At 42.4% G+C, this 26,172-nt stretch overlaps 1 protein-coding gene across 2 annotated transcripts in view; it reads right to left on the bottom strand.

Annotated features, from left to right (window-relative positions):
• The window catches only part of APP (amyloid beta precursor protein), a 198,663-nt gene extending 174,438 nt beyond the window's left edge, over positions 1-24,225 (bottom strand). Inside the window, exon 1 of one of the 2 annotated variants that reach the window (XM_065741830.1) lies at positions 24,042-24,225. In XM_065741830.1, the coding sequence (XP_065597902.1) occupies positions 24,042-24,098 (57 nt within the window). In that variant the 5' untranslated portion in view covers positions 24,099-24,225. The remainder of the gene's footprint in view (positions 1-24,041) is intronic. The other variant, XM_065741831.1, reaches the window with a different exon arrangement.
• Positions 24,226-26,172: the final 1,947 nt, after the last annotated feature.

Here is a 26,172-nt window from a genome sequence, read left to right as displayed (position 1 = left end):
ACGTTTGCACAGTCATGATAGACTTACAGGGGCAAATCACATAAACCAGGAGTCTTAATCTTATTGGAAAGAATAAAATGAAGGAAGTACTGTTCCAGCCAGTTGTTCTACAGAACACAACTCTTTTAAAACTCAAAAAACTAAGCAAATCCACCCCAAACTGGAATTCTATCAGACCCAAATCAAGTTAGCCTCTGCTGACACAACAACCACAGAGAAAGCTAATTAAGATAAAGTCCACGACTTCAAGAATTCCATGATGAAATTCAAGAAGATAAACAAAACAAAAAACAATACATGGGAAGCAGTAAGGAACAAAAGAAAAACAATCCAAGCCAGCCTGTCATACATCAAGGCAAATGCTACAGAAGTGTTTTAACTTTTTCGGACTCATGCACTTGAATTCTCTATCTTAACTATGATATATTCCAAACACAGTTTGCATCTAAAAGCATATACGTCTCAGAGACACAGGGTTTATTTAAATTCTTCCAATTCTTGTATTTACAAAAATTGTTGCTGTTTCTTTATCATGGCTCTAAACACTAAAAACACAGCACAAGACACTAATGGTTTTCCCTTTCCTATATACACCACATATGATCACTGTGGGTTCTAGTTTTCTATCCTTACTGAGTGCCATGACCTACAGACACCTCTGCTGCTCAGGTTTAGGGAGGGACTAAATCCTACAGTCTAAGGGTGCTCTCTCAGTGCACTGTTCTTATCGCTTCCTAAAAAAATATAGTAGGGATTGCCTAAAATTTTAGTCAATGCTGTTTGCCTCTTTTTGCCCACCCCCCCCCTCCCCTTTTTTTTTTTTAATAGACTAAAGGACTTCAGGAGCTTTGCTGGGTCTAATCACTACCAGCAGCTGTGCTCAATCCTGACAATTAGGAAAAAAAAAAGAGATACTCAAGCAATTGATTTGAAGGCTCTTGACAAGTATTGCATCCAAAAGAAATATCCTTAAATATCATTTCAAATTCACACTAATTGAATTTAACAGACTTATGAAAGATGAACTTTCAGAGGCGCTTTCAGATCCTCAAAAAATGCAGATAAATGAAATTATTCATTGTTAACTACTGTTATCAGATGTGAAAGACCTGATCCAAATAGGAAGACTTCATAAAGATGAAGTACTGTTTCTTCACCAATAAGTGGACTAAAACCACAGATCATTAAACAGAAAAAAAAACCCAAAGCATTAGTCTTCTCCTAAGGGCAAAAAACCTCCAGTTTTTTAATCACTTTGGAACCACAAGTCCAAGATGACAAATGCTAGATTTTCAATACCTTCATTATATTATTGTTACTTTGAACATAAATCCTTCAAACACTGACTTGTTTGTAGGGATTTTTGTGTTTTAATTGAGTAATTCAGAAGATAAATACAACTTCTTGCATTTCAGAACACATCAGCTGTAGCATCCTGATAAGTGCTGTCATAAAGAAGTAATATGATGCTTTCTCACCTCACACTTGCTGTTGCCTTATTGAGACATAAGGAGCAGTCACAATGAGAAAGATGTCATGAATACGTGGCCACACAGAGGAAGAAAAATCTGTGCTTGGTTACAGTGCCTGGAGCTCCACATTATGAAGTCCTACTGAACACTAATGATGCCTCATAAAGAAGAGTAAGAAAAACTTTCTCTCTACTTACTAAGAAAGAAACAAGCATGATGACTGTCAACTCTTATTCAAGACTAGCTAGATCATAACACGCAGTAAAAGCAGAAATAATGTTTACTACTTCATTTGAACACTCAAGGACTCTAAGCAGGGATACTGACCCCTCCATCAGGAATTTCAGAATACTAGGGCACAAACTATCTGTGACCTGAATGTGCTACAGAGTGGCAACACACAACTGATTAATCTCCTCCAGTTTTCCTCATAGATTTGAAGATGTTAAAAATTGTTTATGACCCACATTGACAGAACTGTTGCCCCAAGCTGCAGCACTGCCTCTTCTTTGGGTTTCCCCCCTTCTGAAGAACACACACTCTGAAAGCTGCACGCATTTGTTTTCACACACTCAACGTGAGGAAAAGAAACCTTTCAACCTGACATGTTTCTTTGTATAACTGAGTCTCACTTCACTAGTTATGCTGAAAGGTTGACAGAAACAGTACCACTAAAAAAAATACAACACAATTCTCAAGTCTTTCCTGGCTGACAATAAGTATTAACTTACTCTGCTCTTACTCCACATACAGGCAAAGAAATTCTACAGCAGCCTATAGCTGTCTTCCTATTTTCCTTCCTATTTCCAGCTCTGCTCAATTGCTGAAAGCAGCAGCTTAGAAAACCAGCTACAATCATTCAGGTAGATTTCCTTGGAAGTGCCATGGGGCAGGCAAGAAATAAAAAGGAAACCTGAAAGTGTGTCACTCAGCCATAACGTTCAAGTAGGTAAGTCTCCCATTTAATGTCAGTTTTGGGAATGTCTCAAGCACTGCCTTCTTAAAGAAAGTCACCGAGAATGACTTGGTGTTTTCAACATGAGTGAGCTGAAAAGATCAGAGACTTGAACTGGAGTTTGGGGTCATTCTGTTTCCATCTGGTAACCAGAACCTCACAGCAAGAGAAGATGAGCAGCTTTCTTACAGCTGTCCCAAGTCCCTTCTAATTCCCTCCCATGGGCTCAGGAGGGCAGGCAAGGCTTCACTAAGGCATCAGGAGGGTTCAGCTTATACTGAATATATATACTTATAGCAGCATAGTGGCTGGCTAAAGAAGCCCTGGCAATACTCGTAAGAGGACACAGAAGCTTTCTTACTTGCACTCAACCTATGCTTAAGTAAGCTAAACATATTAATGCACCTTACTGATGGTATAGCTTTACACTGACAAGTCTTCCATTTTAAATAATGTGATTGTGGAATAGGAGTTACTTAAACTCGCTCATTACAACCAACAGCACATTTTTTCACTCTGCTGAGGCAGTCAGGTCACCCTTCTTCCCGACTGACCCCAGAAAGCAAGTATATACTGTGCGGTTCTTCCCACTGCTAACATCATAACAAGTGTTATTCTTATTCACATGAAGATTATAATTTTTCCTTATTTATTTATTTTTTAACTTGAACTGTTACAATTACATTGAGTGATGGAGTTGTTTCAAGGTAACCAAGCATTTACTCAGAACATCACATAACATCACATACCTAGTTTCAGATGATACTTTGTCACATAGAGGCAAAAAAAAAGTAAGTATCAAATCTAAACTAACAAAGAAACATTCAGAGACAGCTGACGCCAGTTAAGGAATACTAATGCTAGGATAGGGAACTGCTTGAGAGAGTCCAGGGCAGAGTCACAAGGATGATTTAGGGAGTGGAGCATCTCCCAAAGGAGGAAAGACTGAGGGAGCTGAGTCTCTTTAGCTTGGAGGAGACTGAGTGATGACCTCATTAGTGTTTATAAATATGTGAAGGGTGAGTGTCAAGAGGACGGAGCCAGGCTCTTCTCAGTGACATCCAATGATAGGACAAAAGGCAAGGGTACAAGCTGAACGTAGGAGGTTCCACACAAACATAAGAAAATACTTCTTCACAGTATGGGTGACAGAGCACTGGAACAGGCTGCTCAGAGAAGTTTTGGGGCCTTCTTCCACCAAGACATTCAAAACCTGCCTGGACAACATGCATTTCTATGTGACCTAATCTAGGTCTACCTGCTGTGTGGCAGGGGGTTTGGACTAGATGGATCTTCTGAGGTCCCTTCCAATCCCTGACACTCTGTGATTCTGTGAATATTTCAGAAAAGTCCTAAGTCTTCCTTTGCTCTAGATACGCTTGTTTAGAGTAACATAGCATTGATCTCAAATATTTACATCCAAGGTGACTGACTTCCTGAAGGAAGTCCACGCACCTACTGTGAGCACCTGTAAAACCTTTCTTACGTACACATATGCTTTATATACGTATATAATATGTAACTCTACAAAAAACATCCTATTATCCTCAAATGTGAACAGCATAGAAAGTATTCATCACATAAAAGACATCCCTGAAGTGCTGTAACTCACATTCATAAAAAAAATTCTTGAAAAAATGAACTCCAACGTGTCAAATTGCAATGAAAAGAAGTATATTTAGAAGTACAACAATGAGCAAATCTCAGGCTTGAAAAAAACATTAAGTACCAGTAAATTTTCTTCCCCTCACCATCTAAGAAAACATCTGCTTACTCTGTTGATTCCCACTTGCAAACTACTATGATAATTTAAGTTCATCTAAAACAATTTCTCACTTTCTAATCAGAAAAGCACAGCAGGAGTTACTGTATTCACCAGGTTACATCCTTACACATTCATACTGCCTTGAATTTCATATGCGTGCCTTTAATTTTCTTGTCAAACTTCAGAATACGTTCACCTATGAAGTCTACAGAGTCTACAACATACATTTCTTCCTATACCATGGAAGAGAACAAATTAAATGTAGGTTTGTTTTAAATGTCAAGCTTTTTCAAGCAAGAAGAGCATTTCGTACCATTTTACGGATGTTTAGAAAATTACAGGACAGTCACGTCACAAGATCTCTTTGGCCTGCTTGAAAAACTCCTTTTCATCACACATGTATTACATTCTGTCTCCAGCTCAGACAACATTCTTATTGCTAAGATACAAGCTGTCCGACACATTCACTCACTCTTGATTCAAAGCTATCTTATTAAAGTCCGTCAAAGGCAATTAGCCTGGAAAAAAAAAAACAAAAAAACACTACAGATCCATATCAATGATCATACAGCATATGTGTATGATTATACAGATAATAACAATGGAAGCACTGTAAACTGCCTGTTTTCCTGCAGTGGGGCCTGCAGCACAAAGTAACAAGCCACAGGAACAGCGATCTGAAGAGGTTCTTGGAGGCAGCTGTCAGGAGGGTTATAGTGGGGGACACTGCTCACCCACTAAGTGTCCAGTAAAGCTGCTTGGTTATCCCTGCAGCCGTACTGGGCCCAGCTTATTCTGCTATGTCTGGTTTACAAAGGAGAGAGGGAGTCTTTTGGGATACTGCACTCTTTCCTAGGCTAAATAGGAAAATGGGACAAACTGATCGGTTTGTTATGCTGTCTTTTTCTTTCTTTTATTACTGTTGTTGAGTGGTTTTGTTCACTTTTACATCCCACTGCTCTGTTTTTGAACAGAAGACATTAGCTAAAGCACGTCCTTCTCATTTCCTGCAGAGACCAGATTGCTTTCACATACTTGTCGAATGTCATCAGCTCTAATTCACATCCTGGTCCTGAAGTCAAAACTTAGTTTACCAGTATGAAACAACAGCAGCAAGTTCACTGAAATACCACCCTGTTTGAACACCTTACATTACAGTTGCTCCTCTGTGCACCTTACCTCTCCCAAAAACTACAATCTGAGATCACTGTCCTGAAGTCAGGTTACACAGAATGCCAGCTGTATGCTGATACATACAGTAAACATCTCAATGTTTATATATATATATATTTTAATATATATATTAAAAAAAAATAAACAGGCCAGAAGGAACTCCACTGCTGTGCTGGTTGTCCAGAGGCATCTTGCAGTACTTACAGTTCAATTCCCAAACACTTGAAATTCCATGAAAATGGACATTCAAAGTACAGTACAAATGCAAACGAGACATAGCTTTTATAGGAATTCCTCTTAGAACCTGCAGTTCATTGGATCTATTTCAAGACACTGTCACTGCATCAACGAAGAGGACCACAACCTTCTATGTACACAAAAATTATTTGTATATTTCATCCAGAACACTTCTAGCTCAAAGAGGGTAGATTTAGGTTGGATATAAGGAAAAAATCTTGTACAGTGAGGGTGGTGAGACACTGCAACCGGCTGCCCAGAGATGTGGATCGTGCACCATCCCTAGAGACTTACAAGCCAAGGCTGGATCAGGCCCTGGGCAACCTGATCTAGCTGTGGTGCCCTTGTTCACTGCAGGGGGAGTAGGACTAGGTGGCCTTCAAAGGTCCCTTCCAACTCTAAGGATTCTATGATTCCACATCTCTGATCTGCACAAATTTAGACTGGAAGAAACCGTTAATTTCATATTTATTTATTTATTTATTGTTAGTAAAAGGACACATAGAAATAATAGGCAAAAATTCTCAGACTTCCAACAATTCACGACAGCAATTTTTCATTTCTTTGCTCTGTGCTAACGTGACAAGCTTGCTAAAAATAATCACCACCTTAAACCCACTGTGATTTGAACAATGTTGGCATTATTTCACTCAAAAGACACTACTGAATACAGAAAGCTTAATCAGAGAATTTGAAAATCTTACAAAACTAATCCTCAAATCTTGAGTTTATGGGAAATGAAATTTATTTTTAGTGTACAGCAAACTGCTATAAAACCAAATGCCCCAAACCAGCTGTTTACCAAATGGCTTTTTCAAACCACCACTGAAGAACTTGTTCTCTTGTTCTGCTCTCTACTCAAAGAATCCACAGCAGGGAAGCATTTATAAGCTAGGTCCCATTCAGCCCTCTGGGACTCCTAGGTCTCTGGCACAGCAGAAATAAAACACAAGTGTTTAAGAACAGATCACCATTAGACAGCTGACTTTTTAACTCTGAACCTGCACATACTAATCGTTTACTACATTATCATTAAAAAAAATGCACCTTGGTAAATGAAACATGAGAAATCTTCGTACTCTCTTCACAAAGGAAAGTTTATAATGGACCAAAAATGAAGTCATTCTACATAATGGAATGTTTCTTTTCTTACCTTAAACAGAAAGGGAACAACTGTAACAAAAATACTGTCTCCAACAATAGGTCAATTCAAAAGCCAAGGATTCAGGCCTGCCTCAGAAAGAAAACACTATAAGGAAGAGGCGAAAAAGTCTATGAAGGGACTTCTGAACTGTGAACTTAAGCAGCCACAAATAACCTGTTAAGTAATGTAATATTACTGAACCAAAGACAGCACTGCAGCATTAACCATGCAACAAACATCTCCCAGCTTTTTCTCTCATCTCAACTTAGAATACCATTTCCTTAGTCAGTAATGAATGCTTGAAACCGGGAGCCATCACGCCCTCCTTCCCTAGATATAACTTTATTTCTTCCTCCTTTCGTCCTGCTTTACCTTCAAACTTTCTGATGTCTCTTAAAAAGTGGAAAAACAGTAAAGTTAGAAATTATCAAAATTATTTACTACTACTTGTTCAGAAACACTGCATTCAATTCTCCAAACCTTTTGTTATGACCCAGCAGAACAACCAAAGTCAGCACCAGATTGTTTATCAGGCTTTAGGGAATAAAATAAATGCAAGAATGACATAGACCATCAAGAGCCAGTTTCTGTAACAGCAACTGAATCCCAGTGCAGACATTGTTCATTTTCCAGTTTTACTGCTTTTTTTTATTCCTTTAAATCAAATTTCAAAATCAAGAGATTGGAAAGGGACGTAGTATTGTCATCAATGCTGAAAATTCTCTCTATTAATTCAACTATTGAATCTGACCTTAATATAACTAACCAAAATAATTTTCTTCCTAAACTGAGCATCTCATTTGCAAACTCTTTGAGGCTATGAAACCAAATGCAGTTTTTAATTGCCATCAATAAAATCCTCTTTAAAAGTTCTAAGAAAAATACTTCTAAAAAACAGCTACAGAAAAGGTTTTGTTCAAAATATTCAGTGAAGAGGATCAGCAAAAAGCAGACAACAGACCTGTCTGCGGTCAGGCAGGCATCGATGCTTGCAGTCAGCTCCAGGACACAACTGCAAGAGGATCGCACAGGGAGACACTCTATCTGCTCACAAAGGCCACATCGATCCAGGCACCTGCGAGCTCCTGTGCCTGAGCTGCTGGCAGCACAGCCACAGCACCAAGAGAGGCTGTGGGGAGCAGCCTGCCTGCACAAGTGACAGGCAGTAGCAGCCTAATTAACATCCATTTGCAGCAAGGATGAGAGCAACAGGAGGGAGGAAACAAAAATCTGTGTAGCACAGTAAAACTAGAACTTTGGGACAAATAGGAACCTTAAAACTGAAGCAAACCCATGGTCAAGGGAAGGTGAATGGGGCCCATCTCCACATCTCCTCACTGCAGCATTTCCTGCCAGCTGCCAGCCCAGCTACTGCAGGTTCCCAGCCACAGCAGGCCAGGCTGAAGCAATCCTACCAGCCCCAGGATTTCCATTCACACATGATTACTGCCAAAACACTCTGAGCACAGAGTGTCACCACTAAAGACTTTGATGCATTTCAACAAACATATTCCAATTCTCTGAATGCTTAACATAACCTAGATTAGCAGATTCTGAGCTTGCATAGCTACGGAAGAGGAAATAAAAGCACGGGAAATTTATTAAATCTACTAAATTAACCCACAGACTGCAGGGCAACAATAGAACAGGCTGCAGCACCATCACTTCAAACATTGGTGCAAAGCAAATGGAGACCTAAGCTTCCCAGCCTCCCCAGTGTGGTCCAGGCTCACTTCTCCTCCAAGCAAGTATTCTTTCACACATATGGACATCAGAGCAGCAGCAGCCCCACTGGGCCACCTGCATATTGCCTGCCAGCACACTTCAACCACCATAAGATTTTCTTCTTGCAGAATGACTGCACCTGAGGGGGCCCAAGAGCTTTCAAGCCCAAGCATGGTGCAATCTCACATGCACCAGTCCTCCTCCCTGAGCTTTGTGCAAAGGGCAGCTCCCTCCTGTGTCATAAGGACTTAGCATGAGTGCAAAGAAGGATGGCTCCAAGCTGACAGGATCCTTGCTCGTCTTCAAAGCTGAGCTGCTTATTTATTTCAGTCACCCTAAACCAGCTGCCTGCGATGAATGCTACCCTGGCTGGCTTGGATGCAGCACTCTGCACGTTGTGAACGGCACAGCACTGTGAAGAAACCTGTGCGCACCGGGCAGGCTGGAAACACCTCACCACTGAAGTGCAGGACTGAGGCCATCTGTCTCATGGTGTCATCATAAAACGCAGAGCCAACAGCCTGAATAAATCAAGATGCACACACACACTTCTGTGTAACGCAGCAAAATCTAAAACAAATTATAACTAGGAAGTGTGTTCACGTCAAAGTAATTAAGTATATTTAGATTTGGGACTTCAACTAAATAAAGCAAAGCACTTCTTCTATGCCATCTAATCTCAGTTATTTTTTTCTGTGCCTATAAGCACAACCAACCTCAGACTAGACTTCAAATCCAACAGGGGAAGACAGACAGTGACAGGAACTATTATATATAAACTGATCGTGACTACTGCAAGACGCTCTCACCTGTCTCTTCATTCCTATAATAATGCATCACTGCCTATCAATATTGAACCTTATTAATTTCATTCTATTCATAACACACCAACAAAACGGTCTGCAAAATTGGGAACAGACCATTAATTTCCAGAGAACAAAAATTATCCTTCAGAGAACATTCTGACCAAGACAAGTAGCACAGCTTACAGCATTAAAGTCTTGAGACATCTCCTTCCAAGATGGGCAGAAGATTCAGCTTTTCATCTACAAAAAGAACTGGAAACTTGACCTCTGCGTTTTGTCAGTTACTTCCATATGCTTCCCCTCCACTACCAACCTAACACAAACTGCAACTCCAGCAAACATCTTAAAACAATGAGTAAAAGATGTGCTTCTGTGGAAATGTTATTGCATTCACTAAGATTTATGACACTGCTGAAAACATCACTTTCTTGCTGCAGGAAAAAAAGCTGCCATTCAGTGTGAGCTGCCACATCCAGCTGTTCCTCTTCATATTCCTAGAGCTCCAACACTCTCTCCTAAGGCCCTGACATGCAGCAGAGCCCAGCCAGCAGCACCACTGTCAGCTCGATTTATCAGCAGTTGGAGGTAGGACAGAACGCCTTCTCCAGCAGGAAGCAGGACTGACCAAGGGACACTGGGAGCTGCTGGTGACAAGAGATGTGTGCACACTGCATACACTCAAAATCTGCAAGTGAACTCAGCTACGAAACGTTTCAGTAGAGACCAAAGTAATCGATCATTTAAAAAGGTGTTGAAATTAGATTATGATAGCTATATTCCCTCTTACTTTAATTAATAATAAATAAAACAGTAAAAAAAGACTACTGGGAACCTGTAGCAGAAAAGTATATTGTTACACATATGCCTCATAACAGAAGAACAGTTAAATTGCATTTGTTTTAAATCAGCCTGCTAAAAAAAAAAAAATCCTAAAATCAGACTTTCCAGAGGTGTTTTCATTTATCGGGCTACTTATTAAGAACTGAAACATTCAACTGTAGACATGCACACTGTCACTCTTCCTGTGATTTTGCTCAGTACTACAGAGGTGACAAAGCTTCTCCCAAGGTACAGACTAAGCTGCCATGCTCCATCTTTGAACAGATTATGTTAGCCTAAAAGTAAACTCCAGAATATTAGCAGGATGAACGTAAGCAGTGACTTTGCAGGAGAAGAGGCAATGTACTATTTATTAACTGGGGAGGAACATGAGCTGTGTTGTTAAAGATAACCCCAGACTTATTTTCCACCCAAGTGAGCAAACACAAATTCAGAGATCCTACTGAGCACTGCCTACCTGACTCTTTCCTCAGATGAGAATTCTGCAGCTAGCACTCATGTTTCCGTGTTGATATGTATGCACATACACAACCACAACAGCCTGCCCTGCCATTTCAGACTTCACCTACAGCAGGGCTGCTTTAAGCAGGCTCTCCCAAATGGCTATGTACCACTTTCACTGCCTATGAAAAGGGGAGAGGTATAAATGCAATCGTTTTTAAGCTGAACTTCTCTTTTTGCAAGCGGCTGTTTAACACATTCCCCCCCACCTCCTTCTCTTTGAGCCCTAACAGAAGCAGCTAGACTTGGGGCACAAACTCAACTCCTGCCCATGCACGGCAACCCCAGTGCCTTTTTTTGATGAGAAGGGATTTCTGACTCTTCTGATTCCTAGCCCTCCAGTCCCCAGTCACAAGCAAAGTCATTTTCAAAGTAGTATGATGCTCACATTTATATTTCTAAGATGTACTGCTACATTTATAACCACTGTTCACTGACTGTGCTACCTGAATCAAACTGAGTGCCTATAGTGAAGCAGCTGCTATACCTTGTCAGCCCTGCCACCCCCCTGGCTATCACTGTTAGCAAACAGCTGGGAGACATGGGACAACCCAGAGAGCAAAGCTGAGAGCTCCAAGCTGAGAGCTCCAGTGTCGCAAAGCCCAGCCCACAACACTGCACCAAGCCCTGCACTGTCACTCAGTACCTCGTGTACCAATGTGACAAAATTAAATGCCAACACAGGCGTGACAGGAAGCCACCAGAGTCAACAAAAAACCAGGTTATTAGAAATAGTCCTCAGACTTGGCAAATTGACAGCCACCACTTTTAGTATGAACAGATCTGTAGTATGAACTAGGGAAAAATAAACTCTCTCCCTCAAAGTCATAACAGTTCCTAACAATCATCAGGAATACCTTCCTTCCTAGAGATAAGGGCAAAGATGAGGAAAAGACGTGGCTAACAGGAGAAGGGCAGTGTTCTGCCAAAACTACTGTTGTCTGGGCAGGTACCACTTTACAGATGGCAACCAGACAACACCTAGTCACCCCCTACTTCAAAAGAACATCCTGAGAGCCAAGCGTCACCACGTGAAAATTATTTCCTCCTGACACCTCAGAAAAATAATCTGTGTGGGAACTGCACATATTCAGAGAATGGAAAATAACAGCCCAAGTCAAATACACCCACACTGTCACAAACCAAGACAGTATAAACATCATCCACCGCATCCTCACAGGTGAGTGCCCAAGGAGGGAGGCAGAGACCAAGCAGGTGTGACAGCACACAGAGGACACATCAAGCAAATCAAGCCCAAGCTGGAAACACTTCCCAGTTATCACTGTCAGCACAGGAATAAATTAAGCACCATCTTCCCTAGTGGTAATTAGCACAAGAAAGGCGTATCTTTTTAAAGCATCTTCCCCATATCCTCCCATCATTAGGAACTGGGAAGAGACAGAAAACCACTCTGAGCCACGGGTGTGCCAGCTAGCCCAACATTAACCAAGTATTTGTTGCGTGAGTACCTTCAAGTACAACCAGGTTGCATACTCTGAACCCTTTCAGACAACCAAACCCATTTTCCAACTCAGAATTATATCTACAGATAATATTAGCTCCTAAACATCTCAATGTGGGGAAGGCACTAAGGATTTATTGGAGAATAGGTTTTTAAATATAATCTGCCTAAATCACATAGGCCAGTTTTATTTTTAATTTGGTGAGTGTATATATAGATACTGTATATCTCCTCTCAAAAGTCATAATACCCCTTACATTAGCATGGAAGCCAGCTACAAAATTAAAAATTTACTGAAGATTGAGAACGCACAGAGATGAAGCACTCTTATTTCAAATGACAAACTCTACTTCATTAATATTGCATTTTAAGCTACATCTAGAAAAAAAAATCTCATTTTTCCAACACTTCTGCTGTAAGCTCTAAAGCAAGCAATTTCTCAAAAAAAAAAAAAAAAATCCCTGCTGCCTCTTGTAAGTGCCTATGATCCAGCAATTATTATAAGCATTTTTGAACACCTAATCAAAACAATGCAAGCTGTACAATTTCATTACTTACTCTGTTCTGCCAACAGAAATTCATAATCAGAGTTCTACTTTTGAAAAAAAAACACTGCATTCTATAAAAAAATAAAATGCTATACTGAATCTCATGCAATCTCCCACTTTTCCACTGCCAATTTACACACCACTTGCCTCAACTGCTTACGGGGGAATCAGGTTAGCATGTTTAAACCAAATCTAAATATTGCACACAACTAATACCACATGCACGTGGCTAAGACTGAAAACAAAAAGACAGCAAGGCAGATTTACTATTTTGGGCACCAGAAAGACTTTAAAACAGAAAAGAGAGAGGAAGCAAAGTTTGTAAACAGATTAAAACAATCCACTAGCACAGTATATAAAAACCTGTTGACAAAGGTGTAAGAAGCTTCAGGTTATTTCATTTCTATATTTTTCATTGTTCTTGATGCTTACATTCACCAATTACACAGGCAAGGCCCTCTTTGAAAGACCTAAAGGTGTTGTCAAAACACTAAACTTTCACTAAGTGACACTTATCTTGCCCATCTCCAATTTAAACAGTCTCCAAAGTACCACCACTACAAACAATAAATATTTCCAAGTATGTTCTTGCTGAAGCCGTGCCCTCCCTAGTTTCTAAAACAAAAATGTAAAGATCGTGTGCAGCAAACAGCCACATACAGACTCAGAAAAGCTAAAACCTAACAGGGCAGGCACTGAGTGCCACTCCTGCTCCAAGTCAGTTTCTTCTCCCAAAGCACAAGCAGAAAGGCAAAGGGAATGCATCATACTAAATATAAAAATCTTAGGTGTTCTGGACACTATACCAATTTAGGTACCAATTTAGATTTGACTAAGTAGGACCAATAATGCAATGGCATTTCCCCAAGGAATTTTTATGTGCTTTTTACAACATGTAATTGAAGCCACAGGAACAGGTGGCTAGAAATAGTGTCTGCTTTCTACTCCTTTTGACTGCAAAAAACATGACTTCTGAATTTCTTTACCATCTGGTTTAGCAAGAATACTTGGTAATCTCCAACATATACTGTAAATCCAAACAAAGCAGATGGAAGGCTAAATCTTCAAGGTATGCACTAGGTAAAAATGTAGAGGTATTTTAATTAGGAAGCATTACCACCCCTCCCCACAAAGATTAAATAGCACTTGTAAGGCTTTCCCTCTCTGCCCTTCTTCTTGATTCTTGCAAGCAACTCACCAGTTCATCAAAACCATCCACAACTTCTTCCCATCACCTTGGGAAAGCCACCTGGTCTGTTTTTCACAGCACAAGTCAGAAAGCAGCTTATCAGCTCCACTCTTCTTCCTCCCTTAATGTCCATCTTCAAGCAGACCACCTATTTGACTGCTGACATAATTAAAAGCAGCTTTTCCATTAGGAAGCCACTGACTCTTACGTTTTGCAAAGTAAGATAGCTGGAGCAAGAATACAGAAGGGTTTTTTTTTGTTTTGTTTGAGGTCAACCTTGCACTGTGCTGTTTCTACTGAAACAAGAAGTCAGGAAGTTAGACCAAAACAAGCAACTGCATACCTAAAATGACCTGACAAAGATAGTGCCGACTCAAGGACAAATCTACCATGAAATGACTGTGCAGTAAGAACAAGAACTTTCACTTCTAAAGAAGATGCCCAAAATCTCTCAGACCCCAGAGGGATGGACACAATACTTGAATTTAACTTAGAAATTTCTGATGTGCCAGCCACATTTCTCAAGTTTTAAGTACCTCTCTTAACCAAGTTATTCCTTTATGATCAAAAAGTAGTATTTTATGGACACACAGAGTCAGCAATCCAGTTTAAACAGAGCATTTCCCAGAAGTTCATGTGGCCTTTTACATCATCCCCAGCTTTTACTGAAACATTCAGGATTTATCACACAGCAGATAAATTGTCTAATAATAATCCTCCCAAGGTTTTACCTTTTGTAGCGTCAGACATTTAAAAGTGAAGAATCCCATAAAATGTTTAAGTACTCCTCAGTCAACACAGTCATTCACAACCCCAAGAAACTGACCACAAATTATTTTCTTCTTTCTTTAGAACTTGCTTAGTGGAATTAAGGAGGGAATTAGAACGCATGGAGTGAAGGGAATCATAGGCAGATCCAATTCCAAACTTGTTTTGTGTTAACAACAGGTGTGGCAAACACACCAAAGGAATCTTGCTTGCAGATATCTGGTTCCGCTCTAGCATCCCTTGCTCCAGCAGGATCAGTTAATAGGAAAAACAAAAACCAAACTGTTTAAAGAATTGAGAAGTTCAGCACATCACTCTTTTTTTAAATAGTAACTTAACATTATGAGCAGACACTTCCAAGTTTTTTCTCAAGATCCGTAAATATTAGCACAAAGATTTCTGAAATCCAAACCATACTAAGCAGTTGCTCTCAGAAAATGTGGCTCAACAGGCTTAAATATATATATATATATATATATATACATATCAAGTTTAATACTTAGCTATACCTATACTTCAGTAACACGAAAGCTCGTATCCTAAAATCAACAAGCAAATAACTTATGTGGTTATCTGCAATCAACACTGGTGCCTGCAAGCCAAAAAAAGCACTCCAAGTCAGGACACTGCCATATTCTCTGAAGGTGCATTTCAAGTTTGTGGGATCTTCATGTGAAAACAGAATTTAAATCCCACAACACAGAGGGTGCCTGCTCTCATCTCCTGTGCCTCATTGGCTACTGCATTTCTCCTGTTTGCCACAATGCAGCCAAACATCCCATATTTACCCCTTTGGAAAGTCAGTCACACAGTCTTCACTCTTATTTTACCTCCACAGTCCGGAGAGAAAAAATGCATTTCCCTTCTCAGCTTACCACAAGTCTGCACTGTTAAAAACATGTCCACAGTTTCCTATTTGAACTCCTTCCAGACAGCGCTAGCTGTCAGGCTTTTCCTTTCCTGCTATTTCCTCTTGGTGGAGGCAATTAAGGCAGTGTTCAATCTCCCTTCTAATAAATTACAGGTTATCTTTCTCATTTGGTTTTACCTCCTGAGCTACAGTTCAAATAAGTAAATGAAGTAGCTTCCATCCCTCAGAACTACCAGTGTCTAACCCAGCCCCCACTTCGCCAACCCTTCCATGGAGAAGGTGGGATATCTTCAGGGTTGCATTCAGCAGCCCAAACTCACAACTGGCACTCTCACAAGGTCACCTCAAATCCATGCTATACTCATCCAAGTTCTCCACACAGCCAAGTCACCAATCCCTGCACACAGCCCTCCACTTAGGGGACTGTGCCACGCAGGCCAGCCTGGATTTTCAGGGCCTGGGTCTTGATTTTCAGCAATTCTGTCTGCTGCCCACACAAGTTTTGTTGAACTCAAACAAGAGCTTGATAGTTTCATGTATGACTACAATACGAACTACAATCTAGAATTGTTGCGCAAATCCTGTCTCATTTAAATGCATGTTTAAAAATAGTTTTTAGCCTGTAATTTCCAAGTAAAACCCTTTCATTTTACACCGCTGTTTATCAGAGATCTTCTCTCAAAGCTCAGCTGTTCCCAGGATTTTCTTCTGAACACCTTCAGAAAGACTTTAGATTCTCCGCTTTAAGGAAACCCCCTAACCAGCACAAGGCTTTAACAATGCCCACTGGCCCCAGTAAGTAAGCCCATGGCTCTGTGCAAGGTGCCATCCAGACCCAGACCAGTAGCTGTCTCCTGACCCTGCCAACACCTAATACTAGCCATGCAGTGAAGCAAGCTAACAAGCCAAATAAGCAAGTCTTCGTGCTGGTTTTATAAGAGATGTCATCTTCACATGGATCCACATAGGCATGACAGGCTAGCACGGGAAGATTAAATACCTCACCTCAACAGCTCCGAGTTGTGATCAAGATGTGTGTGATGAAGATCAAAAATACCTTAACGCATTAAAGATCTGAAATTGGCTTTTCTACATTAAGGTTAGCAGAAAAAAAAAAATACTACTGTACAAAAAGGAGAAAACACCACCAAAAAATGAGAACTCTAAACAGAATTGAAACAGCCTTTTCTTGTCCAGACAGAATTTACTCCAGAGGTTCCACTCAACTCTCTCAAACCCACGTGCATACTCTGGGTCCTTCACCTGCTCTTTGACATTTTAGTTGTTGCATTTAATTTTTTAAATTCCTGAATAAAATTCAAATAATGATCATCGTGGGTTTGGGTTTTTTTTATTAATTGTTTTCTTCATAATGCAGTTACTTCATGTGGAAATATCTCCATATGGAGTTATTTCACAACTAGTCACCATCTCCTGGATGTCAAGATTATGGACAAGTCCTCATATGTAAGTTGCTTGCAGTCGAGTTCTAGTAACAATACAAACACTGAAAGAACAGCTTGAGAGTTTCAACATCCTCAGTTTTAAAATCCTGTGAAGCAACTTCAGGTCAGTATTATTCTTCCAAGACTTAATGGAACTGAAAGTAGAACTGGTGGAAGTAAACAGTGATGGAATTAGAATGCTGAACATTGTGTTGTTAGAAACAATTTTATTCCATTTCCTAGTTAAGAGAACTGGCCAGAGGATAGACAAAGAATACACAGCAGAGCTGCAGAACAGTATAAGATTCAGAACAACCCCACAGCTTACCACATTCTGCAAATCTAGATGCTTACTAACACTATGCACATACAAAAAAAAAGAATCACTAATTCCCATACTGCAACTACTCGTCAACTATATCAGTCAACAATCAGTACATTTAAATTTACAAAGCTTGTAAGAAAATAAAATTACCAAAATGATGAACGCCATTTTAAAGTCAATATCTTTTTATAGTATTTAGCATCCACCTCCTCATATTCAGTTTAAGTTCTCCTAAATTATCATCTTCCTTCCCAGTGTAAGTAAATATGAGCATGTATACAAAAATAAGCCTTTATCCTGATTTAAAAACTGAAGTCAAATCAAGTTTATGAGAAGCTTAGAACGTGAACAAAATCAAACCTTTATCAAGAAAGAACATCAGAAATCCACTGCCCATATTTTAAGGCAGGGCACGGGGAGCAAACAGTTTTTCAAGCTGCCTTTCAGATCTTCACAGAATCATAGAATATCTTGAGTTGAAAGGGACTCACAAGAATCACCAAGGCAAACTCTAACCACCCAAAATTCAAACCCTACCTCTGACAGCACTGTCCAAATGCCTCCCGGACAGCAACTGGCTTGGTATTATGACCACTGCCCCGAGAGCCTGTTCCAGTGCCCAACCTCTGGTCAAGAACCTTTTCCTTACACCCAACCTGACCCCTCCCTGATAAGAAAGAGTGAACTACTCTATTAGCTCAGCGATCCATACTCCAATCCAGTTTAGAATTCCAGTTTCAAATAAGTTCACATAAGTAACCATAACAAGTCAATTGTCTCAAAATTACACTGCCGAGTCTGAAAAAATGGATGGCAAAAAAAAAAAAAAAAGGAGCAGGGTCTCAATTTAGAAAGAAGAAATCTTTTTACAGGGTTAAAGCTTCAGAGTGAGCAATCTCTAAGATGGGCTGACAAGGCAGGAGAACGTTTGCTGCAGGCACAAAGACGATGCAGTAGCATGTCAAGGAGCCTAGAAGTAACTTCTATATCCTGTCCATACATCTCTATCATGTCATCTGTGTCAAATGAATACTACTTCTAAATTTTAGAGATGGATGCTGATTCTCATCTTAACCATAAGAAAAAAAAAAAGACATTTTAAGTCTCTAAACACCAAATAACAGTACTACCTAAACCTGAGTTCTGTTAAGTTAGTCTCAAAGTTTCAAAAAAAAAAAAATCAAAATCCAAACTTAATACAGTTTCTAAAACAAAATACAGGATATTGTTCACTTATCTTAAACTCCTAACAGATGAGCACCGTGTTCATGAATTCCTAAAAGAAATTACATAAAAAATAAAAACTGCCATATTGGATCAAACAAATAGCATGCTGTGAAAGGGAGCGATTTTAAAATGCTTTTACTAGCAAGTACAACCAGTTTTGTCCCATTCCTGTCACATGCTATCTGCTGTGGTTGAATAGATAAGCTCTACTCTGGGGAAGGATAAACCAGAGAAGGGTGAACAGGGAATTCCTTTCTGGATTAGCTTAAAATGGGTCAGTAGGAACTGAATGGGGCTATCCATCCCTGAATGTAGCTGCTTGGAGCGTTTTTGCTTTTCACAATGACTTGACATTAACTTTTAACAATCAGGAATCTAAGAGAGGTCAGGTATGAAAAGACTGCTCATGTCCTGCCATAGGTCACCAGGGGGAGGCAAAGGGACAAACACCTTAATTAACACTGCACCATCAACTTCAGAAAATGTGGTTTCAGAGGCTGGGGCTCTTCTCCCAAAGCAGCTGCCTGCAGTTTTGGTTGGGCCAGTTCAACCACTTGTGGACATTTTCTGATTCAGGTCTCTGAAGCATGTGCCATAAAATGAGACTTACAAAAAAATGCACAGCTTGTCTGTTTCAACGCAGCACAAGGTCACAAAAACAGCAGAGCTGTCAGTGAGAGCTGAACGGGCTGAGTTTAAAAAACAGAAACCACTGGTGGAAGCACAACAAGTAGCTTGAAGCAGCCAGCTCCCAAACTAGGTCCTCTGCCAGCCATGCAGCAGAGTTTAACTCCAGCCTGAAAAGGCCAAGTGGATTACAAACCACAAAGTGCGCTGACTCACGTGCTTCTATGTTTAAAGCTTGGCTGTCTCACAATCTGTGAAAGACCAGCAGCTGACCAGAACACTGGCTTCTCTTGGAAAGCCTCTTAAAACAAGCATAGCCCATACCTACCCTTCAATATGAAGTCCTCAAGAGAAGATAGGGTTCTCCTGAACTTGAAGTACAAGCAAGAGAACACAGCAAGCCAAAAGTCCTGCTTCTTAGCTGAGGAAACCACAGTGCTTACAGTGCTGTTACATTGGGAGCTAAACACTTCTGTACACACATACCCACTGGCTGCTATTCAACCTGGTCCCTGTGAATACAGGCCATTATTCCCATTTACCTTGCTTCTCTTTTCTGTAAGACTAAATTCTCACGTGAAATGGTAGATATTTTTGGAAACCAGATGCATCTTCAGATAACAACATTAAAGAAACAAAGTTTTTTAAAGTTTTCCCCTTTTTTAATCTCAAAATAAATATAACAAAGACAAATACTTAAGTTTCACAACTAAATCACTAGATAGGAGAGGGGACATAAATGACCTATTCAGAGCTAAAATCTCCAAGTTATGCACCAGGCATTACTGGTTTGTACTCTGTTGGTCCTACATCATTAAAATGGACAGAAGATGTGCCTCAATTCTAAGTACCTCTGAAGTCAGGGAAGAATGACATTTTCCAGACCAAGTTTGGATAGCAAAGGCTCCTCAAACTGACTGCACTCTGTTTTAAAAATAAATTCAGAGCAAAACTTGATCTTCTCTCAACAGTCCCACCTCAGAACTAGCCCAGGCTCACGCCTGTTATCAACATTGCACTTGGCAAAGCTCAGCCTGGCAGCAATCGTGAACTCTCACCACAAGAGCATGTTCTAACAGTTAACAAAGCTTACAGAAAGTCGTTCAGTAGTTTTTCAATTTGCTTTACTTTTAATCTTCTTACACCACAGGATTTTCCAAAATCCCCCGAATTTAAATCCAATAACACACAGCTCTTGACTTATGCATTAAACCCAAACTAGATAGATCACCTAACAACTTCAATGAACACATTACCATATACAAACCCTACTATATGCTTATCAGTAGCAGCCAAGAATTGTCTCTTCATTGCCCAGATACAGTCTGTGACTATTGTCTAAACACAGCCAACATGAAAATGTGATGTACATACACACAGCAACGTTAACGTTATACATGAAATATGCAAATAAATTAGGGATCTTTAGTACATGTTCGTGTATGTTACATTGGCATATTAGATGATTATAATGTATGCGTACACATGATACAAGTGTGTACATTAATGTCTACATTTGTATATGTAAATTCATTTATTTAAACCAACAAAGATTTCCTCCTAAGCTACTTATTACTGATATTTTTTTGTGTGTGACATTTAAATTATACTCATTCAGAGTTTCGAGGATCAAATATGCAAGCTAAGCCTAGAAATAACGTGTTAAAAAAAATAAACAGCCTGTTGATTATAAGCCTCAATTCCAGAGATGAGCCAACCAAACCATAGAACAGGTTACCCATCAGGGTTACCCAGGCTCTGTTTCTGTAGCTCTGTCTTTATACCTGCCTGGAGAAAGCCCCAAGTAGGTTGGCTGAGCCTCCAGAACCTTCTCTGTTTCCAAGGTCAGACCAGAGTCCTCCTGAGAGACTCTGCGATCCTAACAACTAATTTCTTAAACAGTTCTCCATAATAAACAGTTTGTGTTAATTATTTTACTGAGCCACTGAAAAATGAACCTATTAAGAAAAACACCTGCCATTTCATCAAGCAGTTAAGCGAAATATCTACATTCTGAAGCTACTGTGCCAAGCTCTGTATTTTAAAAGGATGGACAATTAGAAGGAACCTTTGAACCTTCTCCTTGCATAACATATAAACTGTTTGTCCTCAACAGTTTTTCATGCCAAAAGAAAAGCCATCGTAAAGTTGACCTCCACTTCTTGTTGGTTTCCCACACGAATCAGAATACTGCTTCATTAAAGCAGTTAAGAAAGGTCACCTGCACTTGTCCCATAAATAGCTAATGGTGAAGGAGAAAGAAAAAAAAAATCCTCAGAATCTTGTCACCTTTATCATGCTTTCACATACATGCTCTATGAGAAGTATGGTAGCTGGTCACTTTTCCCCCAGAAAACACATCTGAAGAAAACAGAAGTCTAGAAATTGTTGCTCGTTTAACCTAAAAGAAAGCTGGGCAGTGAGGAAGAAGCTCCCTTTTACCTCCACTAATTTATCCATTTGTCTGCCAACACACCAGAATCCATAAAGCCTGCCCTGCCATTGCAGAATTTTAAGGAGGAAGTTCAAAAGGAATCTCTTGGAAGAAAAAAAAGAAAACCTTTCCCAGGGAAAAAAAAAAAAAAAAAAGAACAGAAGCAGAAGGAAGAACTCAAATTCTGTAATGGAGGCAAAAGAAAGGCTTCCTTTAACTGCCCATAATACAGGAAGTCATTTTCAAAGATCTACTTAAAATCAGAATGATTAAGAAATAAGTATTTGGAGACTTCGTTTAAAAAGAGACCAGAAAAAAAAACAACCTTACAAATCACAACATTAGACAGTTTTATAAAAAAGCTGCGGGGCAGTATGCTTCTTGTGAGCTTCCTTCCTGAGGGCCTGCTTGTTTGCTACCAAAGTCTTAGCGATTCCATTTCAGTTTGCTGGTATGAGAGTCCCGCTTATAAAAATGGATCTACAGCAGTACTAGGCATGACAAATCCTGACACCCTAATTGTGTGCTAATTAGAAGAAATCTCAACATACAAAACAGAGATTGCTCACTGAAACTCACAGTTGCTGTCTGTTGCGCTTAGGTACTGAAATCAGACAATACATAGGGACAAGATTAAATGGTAACTATTCAAGAAAGTGGCACATCACGAATTACTAGAATTCTTGCCCAGTGGACTTCCTACACCCCCCAAGTATGATTCACTTGGCTGCAAGTACCATGCTAAGCAACTGCGACATCACTGTAGCATCACTATGGAGTATTTCCTTCAGAGATGCACAAATATTAATCTCCCTGTAATTTTAGAACAGAACTTCTTGTGCATAATACTACAAGGCTTTTAATTTTGTTCCTGTTTTCCCTCTTCTTATACGAGACTCCCTTTGAAAACGTGTATAGGTTCTGCTGCTGCTTTCCAAAACGCATTTGTTAAAATGGCAGGAGAAACGGTTGAGTTCAGAGATGAGATCTCAAATCTAATTCAAACATCAGAATTTCACACTTTATCACACAAAGACAATGCAAAAGTGTGGTAAATGTATGCATGCAATTCCTATTATTAAATACTTACATATTACAAAAGCAGTCACTTCTTTAAATTATCAGCCTTCAGTCTACCAAGATTCAAAGCATGAATATTAACGAAAGCCCAGTCACAAGATGACCAGATGTTAGAAACTACCCTACCACCAAATAATAAAAAAAAAAGCCTCAAACGCTCATATGAATTGCCAGAACAAGACTGAAAGCTTCTGCACAAACATAATTGCCCATTGAAACAACTACTTCAAGGCAAAGAACGTCTCTGAAAATTCTGGATGCTACTCCAGCAGGCACCATCAAAAGGATGGGGCTGCAGAAGAATGCAGGCTCTCCTCAGAACGGTTTTGATGCAAAACCCGAGCTCTCCTTCTTGAAAATGCCCATAAGGTGCCTGCACCTTTATATACGTATCTGTAAGGTTAGGGATGGAGAGAACGAACGGAGCACACAGTGATGGGCACTGCTAAATGAAGCAGCGTTCCAATTCTATTTTTTCCTTTCTCTATTTGGCTCCACCTAAGCACCCAAGGCAGAGATGCCCTTCCACTACTTTCAGGCAACGAACGGTTGCATAAGGCTAGCACCCAAGCGACTTTGGTAACTGGAAGCCTCATAGCCCTGAGCTTCTTCACAACCGTTCATTTTTACGTCCTCAGCTCAGCGTTTCCCAGCCCGTGCGTCTGGAAGCGCACCATCGGGGACGGGCAGGTACCGGGTCCTCGGGAATAACCGAATCCCGCGGCTCCCCGGGGCGGAGGGGGCTGGGAGCCGAGGGCTGCGGAGGGGGGCGAGGGGAATCCACCCGCCCCCTCCGCACCGGGACCTCGGCGGAGCGCGCCGCCGGGTCGGGGCTGAGCGGACAGGACGGGGCCAGAGGAAAGGAGGGCGATGCCGCCCATGGCCGGGCCGTCCGCCGCTCGCATGACGGCGCCTCTCTGCTGCACTGCAGCGGCGCCATCTTCTCGCGCTTCGCCGCCGCGCAGCCCCAACCCGCCCCGCCGCAGGGAAACCCGCCCCGCAGCTCCGCGCGGCCCCGCGCTCCCACCGCCCGGCTGCCGCGCCGGCCCCGCCGGGAAGCTCCGCGCCGCCGCCCCGCGCACCTGCGAGGGTGCGCGCGACGGGGCGGGCGCGGTGCCTCCCCCGCTCGCCGCCCCCCGCCCGACCGGCAAAGTTTCCCTTCCCCGACGCTCGGCAGAGGAACCCCCGGGGACGCGCCCGTCCCCGCGAGAAGCCCGAGGGCTGCGGCGACGACCGTGAGAGCCGCCGACCCTCTCCGCCTCCGCTCTGCCCCCGCCGCCCCCTCGCTCGGCGGGAGCGGCCCTATTGTTCGCTCCAGCGACGGGCTGGCACCGGGGACCTCCGCCGAGCCCCGCCGCAGGGGCGGCTCCGGGCAGACAAAGCCTTCGGGAAGCTCAGAAGGACGGCGGGAGCAAGCCCCCGCCCGACCGCCCCCTGCCCCGCTTACCTCGAGGGCCCGGGCGGCGGCGACGGCTAGCAGCACGAGGGCTAAGTGGGGCAGCATCGCGGCGGCCGAGAGGGGAGGGGGAGGAGGGAGAAGGGCGGCCGGCCGGCGGGACGCGCTGGGCTACGGCAGTAAATCCGTGGGGCCGCGCCGCTGCCGGGGAAAGCGACTGAGCTGCGGCGGCACCACCGAGCGCCGCGGCGGGGCCGGTCAGCTGATGGCCCGGCCCGCCCCTGAGCGGGCGGTGCGGCGCGGCACGGCCCGGCCCTCCCGCCCTGCGGAGACCCCTAGCGGCCGTGCACGGGCGGAGCAGCGTCGGCGTGGTGCGGCGCTCGGCTCGCACCTGAGCGCTCGGGCCGCCCTTAGGCTGCCTCGAGGGTGGAGTGTGTGCCTGCTCAGCCTCTCACACGACGCGTAGTCTGTCTCCCAGGACACCTGAGCGCACAACTGAGCCCTCAGGCTCGTGCTGGGGAGATAGCGGTGACCCCCGGCATTGCTGAGCTTACTGCTGATTGCGAGGTCAACGTCAAATTCGTGGAAGTGCCACAGAGAAGTAGTGCATGCAGGAGCACTGACTAAACTAAGGCTTACAGCAGCTGAACAAGTCAAACTTCAGCGCTTTTTCACGTGGCTTGCAAGCAGAGGGACAGAGCAAACTTACCTCCTCGTCTTCTACACAGAACTGTAACAGTTGGTGTGGTATAGGGCACAAATGGGTGTTTGTGGAGCTTCGTGTTGAAACATAAAACACCTGAATCGAAAAAGATGTAAAACTATTAGAGCATCCATAGGAGGGCTATGAAGATGGTGAGAGGTCTGAAGGGCAAAATGTATGAGGAGCGACTGAGGTCCCATGGTCTGCTCAGCACAGAGCAGAGGAGCTGAGGGGAGGCCTGATGGCGGCTGCAGCTCTCCCAGGGAGCGGAGGGGCAGCGCTGAGCTCCGCTCTGTGTGACAGCGACAGGGCCCGAGGGAACGGCATGGAGCTGTGTCAGGGGAGGGGCAGCTGGGGGCTAGGAGAAAGTTCTTCACCAGAAACGGGTTCCTGAAGACAGTGGTCACCAAGCTACTGGAGTAAAAAAGCATCTGGACAACGCTTTCAGACATATGGTTCTATTTTTGGGTGTCCCTCTGTGGAGATGAGAGCTGTAGTCAATGATTCTTCCAAGTCCCTTCCAACTTGGAGTATTCAGTAACTCTGTGAAATTCAGTTTGATGTTACCTGGTGTGTTCTGTCTGAACTACTGACCTTGTGGCAGGCTTTCCCACTAAGGCCCACAAGATCACTAACTGACCTCTTGTGCAACAGTGGAACTTCAGCCTGGTCACAGAAGGAACAAGTGAATCTCCCCAGCGCGTGGTTTGGTGATGGAAGCCTGGCCTGCATTGTCCTCAGTGCTCTTCTTGGAGAACCACAGACTACCCTGAGTTGGAAAAAATACACACAGATCACCAAGTCCAGCTCCTGGCTCCACGTGGGACCGCCCAAAATTCAAAACCTATGCCTGAGAGAGTTCATAGGTTCATAGGTTCATAAGGTTGGAAAGGACCTACAAGATCATCTAGTCCAACCATCCCTGTATCACTATCCCTACCCACTGAACTACTAAATCAAATCCCTTAGCACCTCACCTAAACGCTTCTTGAACAGCCCTAGGGATGGTGCCTCAACCACCTCCCTAGGCAGGCCATTCCAGTGCCTGACCACTCTTTCAGAGAAAAAATGTTTCCTCAGGTCTAATCTAAATCTTCCCCGGCGCAACTTGTGGCCATTCCCTCTCGTCCTGTCGTTATTTATCAGGGAGAAGAGGCCTACCCCCTCCTCACCACAACCCCCCTTCAGGAAGTGGTAGAGTGCAATAAGGTCTCCTCTGAGCCTCCTCTTCTCCAGACTAAACAATCCCAGCTCCCTCAGCCGCTCCTCATAAGACTTGTGCTCCAGACCCCTCACCAGTTTTGTTGCCCTTCTCTGAACACGCTCCAGGGCCTCAATGTCCTTCTTGTAGTGAGGGGCCCAAAACTGAACACAGTACATCAGTTGTCACAATACATCCTGAACTCCAGCGGGATTTTGTCCGTGTTCTTTTCAAGTTAAAGCAGAAATCCACTGAGACTCAGTCTAAACTTCATCCGA

The sequence above is a fragment of the Cyrtonyx montezumae genome, unplaced genomic scaffold, assembly GCF_038088225.1.
Source record: "Cyrtonyx montezumae isolate F1298 unplaced genomic scaffold, pur_monq_1.0 scaffold_3, whole genome shotgun sequence".
NCBI classification, from domain to species: domain Eukaryota; kingdom Metazoa; phylum Chordata; class Aves; order Galliformes; family Odontophoridae; genus Cyrtonyx; species Cyrtonyx montezumae.
This window is presented reverse-complemented; position numbering and strand designations above follow the sequence as displayed.